We start from the raw sequence: 17,257 nt of genomic DNA on the forward strand, positions 1-17,257 counted from the left end.
TGGAAGGAGCATTATATGGTTCTAGATGCTGCTGCCATATGGCCATCTTTTGTGTAGAGGGGTGTGGAGGGGCAGTTGTCCAAAGGAGAGGGTTGTGTGAAATGCACTGCCGAGTTGTGCAATAAGAGAGGGTTACTATGAACATTGCCTTCTCAAAAGATACCTGGAGTGCTGGTTATTAGCTGACAGCTGGTAACTTAATCTACACCTATAACGAAGAGGCATGGGTACCTACAATAATGACACATCTTTCCCAACATTCCTTCTTCTGGTGTTTTATGAGATAGGGTGCTTTTTAAAAACAATAAGGTTTTCCATTCACCTACAATGTTTTATTGCCTTGGCAATTTCCTACGTCTATCATGGGACTAGTTTAAAATAAGGTGGTCCTGATGACAAAACTAATCATTAATGCTGCTACTTTTAGTATTGCAGCAATTTTATCTCTTATTATGTAAATCATGCCCATTAGTTCTCTTAAGGGACCATCATTGTGGGAGCTCTGTCAGCTAACTGCATGTGAGGGAAATGACAATTGGCAAACAGTCACTCTCGCAGAGATTGTCATGTACCCTCAACAGGATTGAGGAGGGGAGGTTGGAACATCAGACTGAGTAATCACTAGCTGTATACATTCCATCTGTCAGACTAAATTGAGTTGCAGTGCCACTGCTCAGTAAGCAGAGGCCAAGATCTGTGATAACTTATTCCATTAGACTGCCTTGGTCAGATGTTCTAACACTGCCCCACAATGGGTTGTGAGCATTGAAATCACACAGGAGGAAAGGTGGAGGCAGCTAATGGATCAGATAAGATATCTCTTGGTATGTCAGCTCCCTGACAGAAGGCAGGTGTCCATTATGGACAATAAAATCCACATTTGTCCATATACAAACTGCCACAGCCTCTAATGCTGTACTGAATGATACCTAATCACTAAAATATCTGGAGGTACCAATGTACAGACAGTGCATATGTTTCAGGGAACAAAGTTTCTGTAGGGAAATACCGGGTGTTCAAAAAGTCAGTATAAATTTGAAAACTGAATAAATCATAGAATAATGTAGATAAAGAGGTACAAATTGACACACATGCTTGGAATGACATGGGGTTTTATTAGAACCAAAGTCCGCCCCTGGTAGCTGAGTGGTCAGCGTGACGGAATGCTAATCCAAAGGCCCCGGGTTCGATTCCCGGCTGGGTCGGAGATTTTCTCCACTCAGGGACTGGGTGTTGTGTTGTCCAAATCATCATCATTTCATCCCCATCGACATGCAAGTCGCCGAGGTGGCATCAAATCGAAAGACTTGCACCAGGCGTACGGTGTACCCGATGGGAGGCCCTCGTCACATGACATTTCCATTTCCATTAGAACCAAAAAAATACAAACGTTCAAAAAATGTCCGACAGATGGCGCTTCTTCTGATCAGAATAGCAATAATTAGCATAACAAAGTAAGACAAAGCATAGATGATGTTCTTTACTGGAAGTGCTCAATATGTCCACCATCATTCCTCTACAATAGCTGTAGTCGAGGAATAATGTTGTGAACAGCACTGTAAAGCATGTCCGGAGTTACAGTGAGGCATTGGCATAGGATGTTGTTTTTCAGCATCCCTAGAGATGTCGGTCGATCACGATAAACTTGCGACTTCAGGTGACCCCAAAACCAATAATCGCACGGACTGAGGTCTGGGGACCTGGGAGGCCAAGCATGACGGAAGTGGCGGCTGAGCACATGATCATCACCAAACAACGCGCACAAGAGATCTTTCACGCATCTAGCAATATGGGGTGGAGCGCCATCCTGCATAAACATTGTACATTCCAGCAAGTGTTTATCAGCCATGCTGGAGATGATGTGATTCTGTAACATATCAGCGTACCTCTCACCCGTCACGGTAGCAGTTACAAAACCAGAATCATGCATTTCCTCGAAGAAAAAAGGCCTGATAACGGTAGATGTGGTAAACCAACCCATACTGTGACTTTCTTGTCATGCAATGGAGTTTCCACGACAGTTCTAGGATTTTCAGTAGCCCAAATTCTGCAGTTGTGGGCGTTGAAAGACCCTCGGAGTGTGAAATGAGCTTCGTCGGTTCACAACACATTACTCAACCAATTGTCATCTTCCGCCATCTTTTGAAACACCCACACCGCAAATGCCCTCCGCTTCACTAAATCGCCAGGTAACAGTTCTTGATGCCAATGGATTTTGTACGGATAGCCTCGGGAGGTATGCCTAAGTGCCAACCAAACAGTAGTGTATGGAATGCCGGTGTGACTGCACGAGCACTGACTTCCCTGTGTGTAGACGAACCCACTACAGTCTCCATTTCTTCCTGAACTGTCTCAGCAGCATTACGCCTTGTGCTCGGTCGGCCACTATGGGGTCTATCATCTAAACAACCCGTGGCTCCAAACTTCGAAATCATTCTCGCCACAGCTGCATTTGTCAACGGACCTTTACCCGTTTGAATCCCCTTCCTAAGGCGATAGGTTCGTAGTGCTGAACTAGCACATTCCCCATTCTGATAATACAGCTTCACTATGAGCTTCTTTTTAGGTAACGTCAACGTGCTGCGACTGCTGGTGCATCTGATTCTCTCTCTCATTACAGCTCCTTTTATACAATATTGTCATGTACAGTCACTGATGTTTTGCTGTCCAGCCCCATCTGTCGGACATTTTGTGAACTTTTTTTTTTTTTTTTTTCATTGTAATAAAACCCCATGTCATTCCAAGCAGGTGTGTCAATTTTTACCTCTCTATCTACATTATTCTCTGGTTTATTAACTTTTGAAATTTATACTGACTTTTTGAGCACCCGGTACATTTGTTGTTGTTATAGTCTTCAGTCTGAAGACTGGTTTGATTCAGATCTTCATGCTGCTCTACCCAGTGCAAGCCTCACCATCTCCAAATAACAACTGCAACCTACTTCCATTTGAACATGTTTAATGAATTCAATCCTTGGTCTTCCTCTACAATTTTTACCTGCCATACTTCTCTCCATTATCAAACTGGCGATTCCACATGTGTCGGAATGTGTCTTATCAAAGGATTCGTTCTATTAGTCAAGTTGTGGCATAAATTTATATTTTCCAGAATTTGGTTCAGTACCTTCTCCTTAGTTACTCAATCTATCTATCTATCTTATCTTCAGAATTATTCTGTATCACCACATTTGAAAGCTTCTTCCTCTTCTTTTCTGAACTGTTTAATGTCCACAAACACCGCCAGTAAAGATTTCCTCACATTTAAGTCTATATTAGAAGTTAACGAATACCCATTTTTCAAAAATTCTTGCTATTAATAGTATGAAATTTAAACACACTCAGCTTTGGCCATCATCAGTTATTTTGTTGCCCAAATTGCAAAACTCATCTCATTTCCTAATCTACTTCCTTCAGCATCATCCGATTAAATTTAACTACATTCCATTACTGTGGTTTTACCTTTGTTAATGGTCTTCTTATAACTTATTTTCAAGGTGCTATCTATTCCATTCAACTGCTCTTGCAAGTCCTTTGCTGTCTCCAACAGAACGGCAATGTAACTGGAAAGCCACAAAACTTCTACTTCTTGTCCCTGAACTTTAACGCTCCCTCCAAGTTTCTTCTTGGTTTTCTTTACTTTTTGCTCAATGTACAGATTGAATAACACCAGGAATAGGCTACGAGCCTGTCTCACTTCCTTCTCAACCACTGCTTCCCTTTTGTGTTCTTCAACTCTTATAACAGCAGTCTGGCTTCTGTATAAGTTCTAAATAACCTTTCCCTCCCAGTAATTTATCCCTGCTACCTTCAGAATTTCAACTAGTGTATTCCAGTCACAATTGTTAAAAGCTTTCTCTAAATCTAAAAATGCTATAAAAATTGGTTTACCTTTCTTTAACTCATCTTCAAAGATAAATCGTAGGATCACTATCGCCTCACTTCTTTCAATGTTTCTGCAGAACCCAAACTGATCATCTCCAAGGTCGGCTTTTAGCAGGTTTTCCTTGAGCTTCTGTAAATAACTTGTCAGTTTTTGCAAGCATGCCTTATTAAAGTGATAGTTTAGACTTGTCAGCAACTGCCTTCTTTGTAATTGGAATTATTACTTTTTTCTTGACATCTGAGGGTATTTTGCCTGTCTCATGTCTTGAACACCAGGTGGAATAGTTTTGTCAGGGACCTTGCTTCAAATTTTAGTCCTCTATCAAATTCTTCTTGCAGTATCCTATCAGCCAACTCATCTTCGCCTGCTTCCTCTTCCCTTTCTATAATACTGTCTTCAAGTCTGTTTCCTTTGTATCACACTCCTATGTATTCCTTCCACCTTTTCGTTCTTCGCTTTGTACTGACTTTCCACCTGATTTTGAGTTCTCGAGATATATATATGTATATATGGGGCAATACCTACTGCTGGATTACATGGTATTAGCTGCCTGCGTCTCACTATGTGGTGAAAATAACTATTACAGTTCCACTGGTTGATGGCTGTTGATACACACAGGGTTGGTAAGAAGAAGGTGAGAACATGAGTCACATTTAGATCTCTGCTTGCACCACCTGTTTTGTGAAAATAATGTTACATGCATAGTTTCAATGTCAGCAGTGGGTTGGTGGGCTTTCGTGCAACAACTTCATTCTCCTTATTGTGTTTCATATGTTGGGGATCTAGTGTGTACATAGAAAGGAGGGCAAGTGAACTGTTGTATAGCCCACAGCTCATGCCGCCCTCAAACCACTGGTTGACAGGCTACGAGGCAGTGTTAGTGTGCGGAGCAGGTCTGCAGGGTGTGCCGGTTGAGTAAGGACGGTATTCTGGCATGGGGTAGGAACCTGAGGCCCATCATACGGGAGCAGAGAGGGAGGGGGATATTGTTCCCTCACTAACAGATGTATTCAGTCAGCCATCAGGGCCTGAAATAGGCAGAACTGTGGACATCCTCATCCTTACTAAGGACAGAGATTGGTCACCGCATTTGCTGTCATTTGATATTGGTATAAGCATTAATATTATTTCCTCAATTCAAAATATGAAAAACAGTTAAAGGTTTTTGTACTCCTGTATCATTCTTTCCTTCTTTAAAATGGAGCAACTCAAAGGGGAAATGTAACACACTGTAGTTGATACATACTGGCAGTTGTTTACTCAAAAGCGTTCTTATGTAGCAGCCATCCACAGTCTCCGCAAATTAGGTAATTTGTGTACAGTGAAAAAGTATTCCGAGAACAGATACATTGGAAACACCAAATGGGGGGTGAAACACGATTTTACATCACATCAGTGAACCATTATTTTGCCTTTCAGGTAATACATCGTTTGCAGCTCGTGGTAGCATTCTCCCTTCCCGAGCACGGGGTCCCGGGTTTGATTCCTGGCACGGTCAGCAATTTTCACCTACCCCGAGATCACTGGGTGTTTTTGTGTCCTCTTCATCATCAGAATTCATCCCCATTACAGTCGGAGGAAGGTAACGGCAAATCACTTCCATTAGGACCTAACCTAGTATAGCGGCGCGGGTCTCCCGCATCATTCCCCTATGCTCTGTCCAGCAGCTTGGGACTTCACTTCCAGGTAATAGATCTACATCTATATCTACATGGACACTCCACAAATCACACTTAAGTGCCTGGCAGAGGGTTAATAGAACCATCTTACTTTTGAACAGCGTGTGGAAAAAATGAACACCTATATCTTTCCGTGCAAGCTCAGATTTTCCTTTTTTTTATTACGCTGATTGGTTCTCCCTGTGTAGGTCGGCGTCAACAAAATATTTTCACATTCGGAGGAGATGTTGGTGATTAAAATTTTGTGAGAAGATTCCACCACAACAACAAAGTCTTTGTTTTTTAATGATGTCCATCCCAAATCCTGTATCATGTCAGTGACGCTTTGTCCCCCATTTCGCGACAATACAAGACGTGCTGTTCTTCTTTGAACTTTTTCGATAGATACAGTTAATCCTATCTTGTAGCAATCCCAGACTGTGCAGCAGTACTCTAAAAGAGGACAGATAAGCGTAATGTAGGGGGGTTTCTTTAGTAGTTGTGTTACATTTTCCAAGTGTTCTGCCAATAAAATCCAGTCTTTGGTTTGCCTTCCCCACAACATTTTCTGCGTGTTCTTTCCAATTTTAGTTGTCAGAAGGAATAACATTGGCCAAAGAAGAACTGCCACAAGAACTTTGCAGACAGCAGCAATGTCATATACTGTGTGAAACACACAGAAACTGCAACATGTGTAGGCTGAAGATAAACAGAATGCGCTTTGCCATCAAAAGACCACATGATACATACGGATGTGCTATCTTTGTTCATCCAGATGTCCAAATTCTATCCACAGCACTCACAGAAGAAAATAACATCAAAATCCTTACAGTACAAACAGCTAAGTGTACCATTTCATCTCTCTACAAACCACCTTGTGAAGACTTCAGAGTTAACAAATGACCAAAATAAACTAATGCAGATTGGTAATTTCAGCAGCCATAGTGATATTTGGGGCTACGATAATTACGATGAAAATGGGGCAGCAGTACTTAAAGTGGGCAGAAATGAATCACCTTATCCTAATCCACGATGCAAAACTACCTGTATCACCTCATATTCACCACCGACAGCATTAGCCAACAGTGTATAAAATCTGTCTGTCCTCCAATACCAAATTCACAACATACACCAATAATCTGCCAAATATTTGCTGCTGTTAGACCTAAAAAAAAATCCATTTTCAGAGGTAGTTTAACTTTAGAAAGGCTGACTGGTCGAGATTTGCAAATTTACTGGATGCCCAAATGTCTTCTATAGAACCAACACAAGAATGGTACAACAGCTTCACCATGGCCACAAAGAGAGGTTCCAAAATATCTATCACTTGTGGCTGTCGAACATCTTACATTCCTGGACTCACATCAGATTGGGCAAGCTTATGCACAGAATATAGCAACTTGTTTAGGGAAAATCCTTTCAATGAAACAAGTATAGAAACATTTTTTTGAGCATCTGTTTTTTTGGCCGACTTTGCTCCAAATTATCCATATACAAATCACTCAGAATTTTTATTACTTCACTTAAGGGAGTGCAAAAAGTTGTACAACATGGTCAAGTTATGTTTCTTTCAAGACAATATTGCCTGAGATATAACGTCCCACACTTGCTGAAAACTCTTGGGTGCACAGTTGATAGGCTATGGGGTAGACAAATGACTATCTCTCTGCAAATATTAAATTGGCAAAAATAGAACTTTACCAACATTCATTGAGAACATGTGTGATGGTCGTGTGGGAACATTTTCCCAAATTAAACCACTTGGTGTTGAATGGTCCTATTGAGGGAGGGTCTGCTGCTCAAGTTTGTTTGTGTTGTTCTATGTCACATTCTCTGACTGATGTTTCGTCAGTTTTAGTGAATGGGAAAGTTGCAGATGGACAACCCTAGATGACGATCTGCCTCAAAGATTAGTCCTGGTTGTACACTGGTGAATCAGCATAAATTTGTCAGAACAAATATATCAAGCATTGTGAAAGTACACCCCCCCCCCCCCCCCCCCCGATGAACCATGGACCTTGCTGAGGTAGGGTGGCTTGAAAGCCTCAACTATACAGACAGTTGTATCGTATGTGCAACTGCAGAGGGGTATTAGTGGAGAGGTCAGACTAAACTGTGGTTGCTGAAGAGGGACAGCAGCCTTTGCAATAGCTCCAGAGGCAACAGTCTGGGTGACTGACTAATATGGCCTTGTAACATTGGTCAACATGGTCTTACTGTGTTGATACTGTGAATGGTGGTTAAATATTTTGGAGGTAAAACAGTCACCTATTCAGATCTCTGGGTGATTGCTACTCAGGAGATAGTTGTCATCAGGAAAAACAGAAATAGTATTCAAAGGGTTGGAGTGTGGAATGCTGGATCCCTTAATTATGTAGGTAATTTAGAGAATTTGAAAAGAGAAATGAATAGGTTGAAGAGAGAATAGAGGAAATTAGTGAAGTGCAGTGGCAGGAAGAACATGATCTCTGGGCAGGTGAGAACATAAGAAAATAAGAATGCAGGTACTACACTACTACAAACAGCATATTGAACACATTATAGCAGCCAAGATAGACATGATGCCAGCACACACCACAGTAATAAACATTTATACAAGTATGCCTGCTACCTCTGCAGATTACGAAGATACTGGAAGAATATATGGGGATATAAAAGAAATTATTCATATAGTTAAGGGAGATGAAAATTTAATTGTGATGACTGACTGGAAATTGACTGTTGGAAAAAGGAAAAAAAGGAAAAGTCATAGGAGAGCAGAAACTATGCCTGCAATATTCAGAATATTTATACATTTCTTCCACACAGAACTAATAATTTACCCAAATGAGCGTGTCACATCTGACAACTAAAAAAAAATGTGTAGATGTATATAACTAAGGAAATTTGTATTGGAGGTAAGTGTGGGATGTAAAAATTGTGGGGGCAGATTTCTTTTTCATTTACATCAGTTTCTGTCAGGTACATTTGATGACAACTGATCTGTAGTGTAATACATTGGCTAAGTTAGGTCGGAAGATGAGTTTGGTTGAGAGTTGGCAAACCCAACAAATGTGAATATGGGATGTTAGAGTTGGTGCCATCCTGATCTCTAATGTAGCCAGAGGTCAACATTCTGTTGAAAGGTGACTAGCTGTGAGTTGGCAAACTGGTGTTGGCCCATTCATTTATTATGGGTAATATTATTATTTTCATTTTGAAGTTTACAGTTTTTGTTTCATTTTTCAGATTTTTTTATTTTATTCTGGTTGGCTCTGAATATGTTTTCATGTATTCTATGGCTTAGAGGTACTGATCAAGAAGCCAGTTGAATAATGCACACAACAACAAAACCAAAGTCACTCAATCCATTTATGACTACCTAACTGTTAATTTCTTGACAATGTCATCACATAATGATATGTTTGTACAACTCTACAGAGTTCTGATCAGAAGTTACAATACTGTTCATTATATAAGTTGTCAGTTTCACACACACAGTGACAAGATCCACTTAGATGCGGAACAACTAACGTCACCTTACAAATTTTAAGTAATATTTCTGTCGTGCTTTTGCTACAGATTTATATACAAATGGGATAAACATTATAACAGAGGAAATGCTTCTATTATGCAGGATTTTTGGAAATATAAAGTGTGACCAGGCAGTGAATAACACTAATAATGCAGTCTAAAACAAACCTCAAAATGTGAGAACAGGGTGAAACAACAAATGCAACTGTTCATCTATGCAGGAGTTTCACCTAGTTTGAATACCATCACAATAAATCCCCCCCCCCCCTATTCTCTTCAATAACAAAATATAACCAGATATCCATCCATAGGTTGCCTTGAATAAGTATTCATTGATCAGCTTGTTGGCAGCTTAGTAGTAGTAGGCCACTATTTTGTATCTCAACTGTTTACTCATACGTGTAATTCCACTTGGGTCATTCATATATGGCTTGCTACAGTTGTTGCTAACACATTTGCCTCAAATAATATTTACTCATTCAATACCGTAACCTTTCAAGACCAACAAGGTGTGATGGAATAGAATTACAGAGAAATCTAATAAATAAATAAATAGTGTCTCCGCGCCGAATTGTTAAATCACGATGGAAATGTTCCTAGCCTAGCATGTTTCAATAACCACGACCTGAAATATTAAAGTAAATTTACTTAGTACTCGCGTTTGGAGATTAAAAACATGTCCCCACCAGTGAATTTGTAAGTGACGTGCGAATTTAATAAACAGCTCTATAAAATAAAGGTGCAGCTTAAACAGCTTTGACTTCACATGTGGAGTTACTCACTGTGGTCATGTTTACTTATACTCGTGGGAAGCTCTCCAATAAAGGATCGGTTTTCAATGAAGCATCGAACTGTCGTTCCCAAATCCATGAACGCCACAAACGCAATCCATCCCCGAAAAGCATACAATAGCTTTCGTTCCATATCACTTGCCATTGCTACCTACTCATTTCAGTTAGTTTTGCTTTACAAAAAATCACTCAATTTTACGGCTGCCGTCGTTCGGTGCGTGCATCGCACACCGATATCCGCGACGCTATACAAACTGAAACTACTATGTCATGTATCTCACATATCCTCATCTTTGGAGAGCTTGAATCCCAATAGCACTTATTAAGCTGTTTTCAAATGTTGGCAGTCTCTTTAATTATCACTTAAAATAATAAAGATGACCTGCATTTTTTCAGTACTGTTTAAGCAGATTTTACGTACTTGAGAAAGGGAAAACATGACCTCGTTTGGCAGCGGGTTAGAAGAAGAACTGATTGAAGAACACTCAGTTTCGTTAATTATACTGTTTATTCTTTGTGCTTTTGTGGGCATATTTGTCGGTTTTTTTGCAAGCTGGTTTAATATCATATATATTTGGTTGCACAAGGTAACTATGAAAACATAGCGTTCTTAGAAGTAAGTGTTTCATATATTTGCGCTCCGAATAATATAAGAGTAGGAACCATACCGCCTCATTTAAATGAACAGTCCACCGATTAGTTGGTTTTAAGTTGGATGAAAAGAATTTTCATGAAGTGTTGTATGTGATAGTGAAGGACTGGTGATGAAAACATTACTATTGCTGCTATGCGATTGTAATTTCACGTTACTGAGCAACACGTAGGATTCAGGGGCGCATGCAGACAATCCTTCATTGAAATAAATAATTACAGTACTTATCGTGAAGTCTTTAGTGACACTGTATCACGAATTTCTTAACTGCCCCAAAAGTTGTCGCTACGAATTGTTATAGATAACAAACACGAGAAAAATGAATAAGCCATGGGAATAAACAGCAATGATTGTAGTAATAAGAGTGCTGTAAATATTATAAATAACTTATACTGCTGCATCTCGTTTGTGAATTGATGAATGTGTGGGCTATTAGCCATTGTAATAGCTTAGAATATAAGTTAATAGACAGCCAGTTTCCTTTACATAATAAAAATACCGAAATCCTAGTGAAATATCAGAGTTGTTTTGTTTGGTACATAGAAGATGTATACTTTGGAACCTTATGCTGCTGGACAAGACTATAGAGGCAGTAATATGTGATTTAGAAAATGTCTCATGTGAATGATAAATTTTCCATTGAAAGTTTCAGTCAGTAAACTTTAAATATGGTAAAAAACATATTTCAATCTTATTTAAGTAGTAGTGAATGAATATGGGGTGTGTTATGGGTTACTCAATGTTTTCACTATGGCAAAGTAACATAGAAGTCCCACCAAGGGCACATATAAACAGCATTGTGATGCTAGTCTTAACAGAGGGTTGATAGACATAAATATCTTGCTACCGAACTAAATTGTAATAATATGGGAGGAATTAAGGTGCTTCCATTTTAAGATAATGGGCATAGATAGGATTTAAAATCTGTCACGGGTCTGCACTAACTCTCATTACTCAATCATTTACTAATAACTCAGTATTTTGCTGTAGAACGTGTACAAAGTTTTCTATTCGGTATTAAACTGCAACATTAGTGGGATGACACCTGTGGGTTTGGAGTCTTAGGTGGCAGATACAGGCAGTCTGAGACTTCACAATGATATTTAAGCTTATTGTGGATGACCCAGTCAGTAGAACATAGTCTATAAATATCCTCAGAGTTCGAAAATGATCTAACAGATAATTTTAATTTATTGTCAAGGGTTTGCGTTAGCATACAAAAACTGTCATATAGGATCAGAAATGTAATTCTTTAGTAAAATTATTCTTCTGCATATTGTTCCTACAGAGAATGCTAGTCTTGTTATGCTCATTGTCAGTCAGTGAAGTAAGATCAGATAGCTCAATTCAGCTTCTTTAATATGCTGCCATATCTGATTAGCACCTCATCAGCTATCTGTACAAGCTTCATCTCATAGTGAACTTGGTGGGTAGCATTTTATAACCCGAGTTTTAGTGAAAAAGATTGACATTAAAACACAATGTGTACCGTAACCTGGGAATTTACTGTCACCTGCACTCCTCCTGTTTCCAACAGTTTCAAATAGCTGTGCCTCTGAAACTATTGAGAGTGGAGTGTATCATGACTTTCCTAGAGACTACACTTCTGTGTAGGAATAAATGTGGTTCATGCAAGCACCAGCCTTGTTATACCCAGCTTGCTCTATTCATTCACAATATCCAGAAGGCAATAAATAACAAAGCTCAGGCGGGTGTCATGCTTCTTGCAGAAGGCCTTCAATTCTACATTTGCATCTACATCTGTATTCTGCAAACCATCATGAGGTGCATGGCAGAGGGTACAGCCCACTGTAAAAGTTATTATGATTAAACAGTTCAACACCATTGCCTAGTTTGAAGAAAAAACAGTTGTTTATTGGGACATGACTTCATTATTAACTTCGTATGAAATGCAGAGACTTTTATTTATTTAGTAATTTACTCACCCATGGATTATCTGATTGTGATATAGGTTTTATTGTTGTTGTACATTGACAATAAGTAGTTCAAATAGACAGACACATTGAATATATGAGGATGTTTTCATAAGGACAAATGAGTTGCTTGGCTGTGGCCTTGCTGAAGGAACCATCCAGCATTTGCCGTATATGATTTGAGAAAATCGCTGAAAACCTAAATCGGGCTGGCTGGTCAGAGCAAACTTCCTTCTTCCAAATATGTCAGTGTTTTAACAGAGACACTGCCTCATTTGATTGGTCCCTGTTGAACAATGTTCTTTTGTTTATACTCAATTTACACACAATAACTTATAAAAAAAAACTTTTAAATGATCAGTATTTAGTGCAAATATTGACAGCTGACCTTCAACATAAATAAATGTAATGTAATAGATAACAGATGAAAGGATCCAATACTATATGACTACATGATCAGTGACCAGTCTCTGGAATCAGTCACACATTCACAAATCTAGAAGCTTCTTTCCAGATTTATTTAAGGTGTAGTGACCATATAAATTTAATTGGATGAAGGCAGGTGCCGGGCTCAGATTTATTGGAAGAATCCCAAGGAATTCTAATTCAAGCACAAAAGAGGTTGCTTATGAAGCCCTTGTTCGATAAAGTTTTGAAATATAATTCTTCATGAGTTTAAGTCGGTATATATGTCACAGGACCTTACAAGAAAGATATTCATTACATGGAGTGTTCTTCACAAAATTCCACGTGTCCACCTTCCAAAATGAGTGAAGAAACAAATTACTTCCTACAACATGTCTGACTAGTCTAATTTGTCCTTACTTGAGAGTGAGTGGCAGACATTGGAAAGTTCACATTCTCCACAGAAGATGACTGTGGAAACTGCCTACAGAGCTGTCCCCTTATGCCTTAGCAACAGGTGCGAGGTGCTGCCCAGTGTTGGTAACACATCTGAGCCATCACTGGATGCATTGTTTATTGGATCAGTAGCCCATTTTGCTGCCAAATCCTGACAGTACAGGGGGTAGGTATGTTTATCATTGGAAGCTCAAATATTAGGCAGATAATGGAGTCACTCCGTGAAATAACAGGCAGGTCTGGAAAGAAGGTCAGTGTGCACTCAGTATGCTTGCTGGGTGGCTACTGGTGCACTGGGCGCAAACAACTCCCAATAATATTTTGTATCAGCATGTATGGTGTTACTGTCTGGGTTCCGAGGCCGTTCTCACTTCTTTTGTTGGTTTGCTGATTTGGTGAAGACTGATAGATTTCCACTCAGGGAGGAAACATGTCTCGCTATTTGCAGCAGAATTGATAACACTCCCCTAGTTAGAAGCTGAGTGGAAGATCTAAACTAGTGTGACTCAGACAATACTGAGTTGATGTTGGATGCAAATTTCTAGACCTCTGCTGCTATGTGGAGAATTGTAGGGCTTCTTCAATAGGTCAGGTGTGCATCATACGAAGGAGATAGCTACTCGGATAGCAGATAATGTGGTATGCACGTGGGGCTTGTGTACGTTATAACACCTCCAAAGGATCAATATTGAATTCCGTACAGTAAATTGAGAAATAATATCAGTGTTATTCCTGGAGGAGAATGTAAGTCTGTGCAAATCAGGAAGAGAAAATATTTATATGTTATTAGTACACTGCAGGAGCACTCACAGTAAGGTCCCAAAATTTGTATTGCCTCTTAAAGGTAATAAAGCCCACATAGTCTGAGCAACTAAAAGCTGACTGAAACTTGAAGCGAATATCTGTGAAATCCTAAATTTAGTTTGAAATGGATATTACAACAATAGCCTAGAAGCGAATGGTGGTGTTGTATTTATTGCTGTAAAGAACTCTGTGGTATAGTGGGGTTGTTGCCAAATCTGCATTTGATATCATCTGAGTGTGGGTAAGCATCAAAGTTGGTCTATCATGGTAACATGATGAAACTTTCTGACCATGCACACCTTGCTGCAGAGTGGAAATTCTGTACGGTAAAAGGATGCTTTTTTAGACAACCTGCCTCGGTAGTCGCAGTGACAGAGTGCTTCAGAGAGAACTTGCAGAATATCACAAAATTTATCATCATGCTGTTGTTATAGGGGCAGATTTCAGTTTCCAGCTGTAGAATGAAAGAGTCATATCTACATCTACACCTATACTCCACAAACCACCATGAGGTGCATGGCAGAGGGTATGTTCCATTATACCAGTTATTAGGGTTTCTTTCTGTTCCATTCATGTATGGAGAGTGGGAAGAATTATTGTCTGAATGCCTCTGTGCATGCAGTAATTATTCTAATCTTATCCTCAATATCCCTGTGTGAGCAATATGTAGGGGGTTGTAATATGTCCCTAGAGTAGTCATTTAAAGCAGGTTCTTGAAACTTTGTTAATAGACTTTCTCGGGATAGTTTACATCTGTCTTCAAGAGTCTGCCATTTCAGTTCCTTCTTTATCTCTGTGACACTTTCCCATGTATCAAACAAACCTGTGACCATTTGTGCTGCTGTTCTATGTATATGTTCCATATTCCAGTACAGGTTACACACACTTGAGCAATATTCCATGATGGGTCGCACGAGTGATGTGTCAGCGATCTCTTTTGTAGACTGATTGCACTTCTCCTGTATTCTACCAATAAACCAAAGTCTACCAACTGCTTTACCCATGAATGAACTTATCTGATCATTCCATTTCATATCCCTACAAAGTGCAACCGAAGTTGCTGTATATACATCCTGTAATTAAATAGCATACAGTTGCTGGATCACAGCCAATCAAATGTTTAAAATTTCTCCCTAAAAAGTGTTACACCCAGATACTTGTATGAGTTGGCCGATTTCAACAGTGACTCATTGATATTATAGTCATAGAGTACTACATTTTTTGTTTTGTGAAGTGCAAAATTTTACATTTCTGAACATTTAGAGCAAGTTGCAAATCTCTTTACTATGTTAAAATATTATCAAGATCGGACTGAATATTTATGCAGCTTCTCTCAGATAGTACTTCATTATAGATAAGTGCATCTGCAAAATGCCTGATTTTTACTATTAATTGTCTGTAAGCTCATTAATATATAATATTAACAGCAAGGGTCCCAACACATTCCCTGGGGCACACCCAAAGTTACTTATACATCTGACGATGATTCTCCATCCAAGATGACATGCTGTGTCTTTCCTACCAAAAACTCCTCAATCTAGCCATAAATTTCACTTTAAGAGGGGCAGCAGCCTTTTCAGTAGTTGCAGGGGCAACAGTCTGGATGATTGACTGATCTGGCCTTGTAACACTAACCAAAACAGCCTTGCTGTGCTGGTACTGTGAACTGCTGAAAGCAAGGGGAAACTACAGCCGTAATTTTTCCCGAGGGCATGCAGCTTTACTGTATGGATAAATGATGATGGCGTCCTCTTGGATAAAATATTCCGGAGGTAAAATAGTCCCCAATTCGGATCTGCAGGCGGGGACTACTCAAGAGGACATCGTTATCAGGAGAAAGAAAACTGGCGTTCTACAGATTGGAGCGTGGAATGTCAGATCCCTTAATTGGGCAGGTAGATTAGAAAATTTAAAAAGGGAAATGGATAGGTTAAAGTTAGATATAGTGGGAATTGGCGAAGTTCGGTGGCAGGAGGAACAAGACTTTTGGTCAGGCGAATACAGGGTTATAAATACAAAATCAAATAGGGGTAATGCAGGAGTAGGTTTAATAATGAATAAAAAATAGGAGTTCGGGTAAGCTACTACAAACAACATAGTGAACGCATTATTGTGGCCAAGATAGACACGAAGCCCACGCCTACGACAGTAGTACAAGTCTATATGCCAACTAGCTCTGCAGATGACGAGGAGATTGAAGAAGTGTATGATGAGATAAAAGAAATTATTCAGATAGTGAAGGAAGTCGAAAATTTAATAGTCATGGGTGACTGGACTTCGATAGTAGGAAAAGGAAGAGAAGGAAACGTAGTAGGTGAATATGGATTGGGGAGAAGAAATGAAAGAGGAAGCCGTCTGGTAGAATTTTGCACAGAGCATAACTTAATCATAGCTGACACTTGGTTCAAGAATCATAAAAGAAGGTTGTATACATGGAAAAAGCCTGGAGATACTGACGGGTTTCAGATAGATTATATAATGGTAAGACAGAGATTTAGGAACCAGGTTTTAAATTGTAGGGCATTTCCAAGGGCAGATGTGGACTCTGACCACAATCTATTGGTTATGAACTGTACATTAAAACTGAAGAAACTGCACAAAGGTGGGAATTTAAGGAGATGGGACCTGGATAAACTGACTAAACCAGAGGTTGTACAGTTTCAGGGACAGCATAAGGGAACAATTGACAAGAATGGGGGAAAGAAATAGAGTTGAAGAAGAATGGGTAGCTTTGAGGGATGAAGTAGTGAAGGCATCAGAGGATCAAGTAGGTAAAAAAGACGAGGGCTAGTAGAAATCCTTGGGTGACAGAAGAAATACTGAATTTAATTGATGAAAGGAGAAAATATAAAAATGCAGTAAATGAAGCAGCAAAAAGGAATACAAAGTCTCAAAAAGGAGATCGACAGGAAGTGCAAAATGGCTAAGCAGGCATGGCTAGAGGACAAATGTAAGGTTGTAGAGGCTTATCTCACTAGGGGTAAGATAGATACTGCCTACAGAAAAATTAAAGAGACCTTTGGAGAAAAGAGGACCACTTGCATGAATATCAAGAGCTCAGATGGAAACCCAGTTCTACGTAAAGAAGGGAAAGCAGAAAGGTGGAAGGAGTATATAGAGTGTCTATACAAGGGCGATGTTCTTGAGGACAATATTATGGAA

General features: G+C 39.5%; 2 protein-coding genes across 2 annotated transcripts in view; one reads left to right on the top strand and one right to left on the bottom strand.

The window, feature by feature from the left end:
* LOC124555329 overlaps positions 1 to 10,116 on the bottom strand; it is a 36,080-nt gene extending 25,964 nt beyond the window's left edge. The window contains exon 1 of the mRNA XM_047129208.1: positions 9,836 to 10,116. Within this exon, the coding sequence (XP_046985164.1) occupies positions 9,836 to 9,989 (154 nt within the window). The 5' untranslated portion in view covers positions 9,990 to 10,116. The remainder of the gene's footprint in view (positions 1 to 9,835) is intronic.
* A 79-nt stretch (positions 10,117 to 10,195) lies between these two features.
* The window catches only part of LOC124555513 (2-hydroxyacyl-CoA lyase 2-like), a 97,398-nt gene continuing 90,336 nt past the window's right edge, over positions 10,196 to 17,257 (top strand). The window contains exon 1 of the mRNA XM_047129459.1: positions 10,196 to 10,431. Within this exon, the coding sequence (XP_046985415.1) occupies positions 10,282 to 10,431 (150 nt within the window). The 5' untranslated portion in view covers positions 10,196 to 10,281. The remainder of the gene's footprint in view (positions 10,432 to 17,257) is intronic.

The sequence above is a fragment of the Schistocerca americana genome, chromosome X, assembly GCF_021461395.2.
Source record: "Schistocerca americana isolate TAMUIC-IGC-003095 chromosome X, iqSchAmer2.1, whole genome shotgun sequence".
NCBI classification, from domain to species: Eukaryota; Metazoa; Arthropoda; class Insecta; order Orthoptera; family Acrididae; genus Schistocerca; species Schistocerca americana.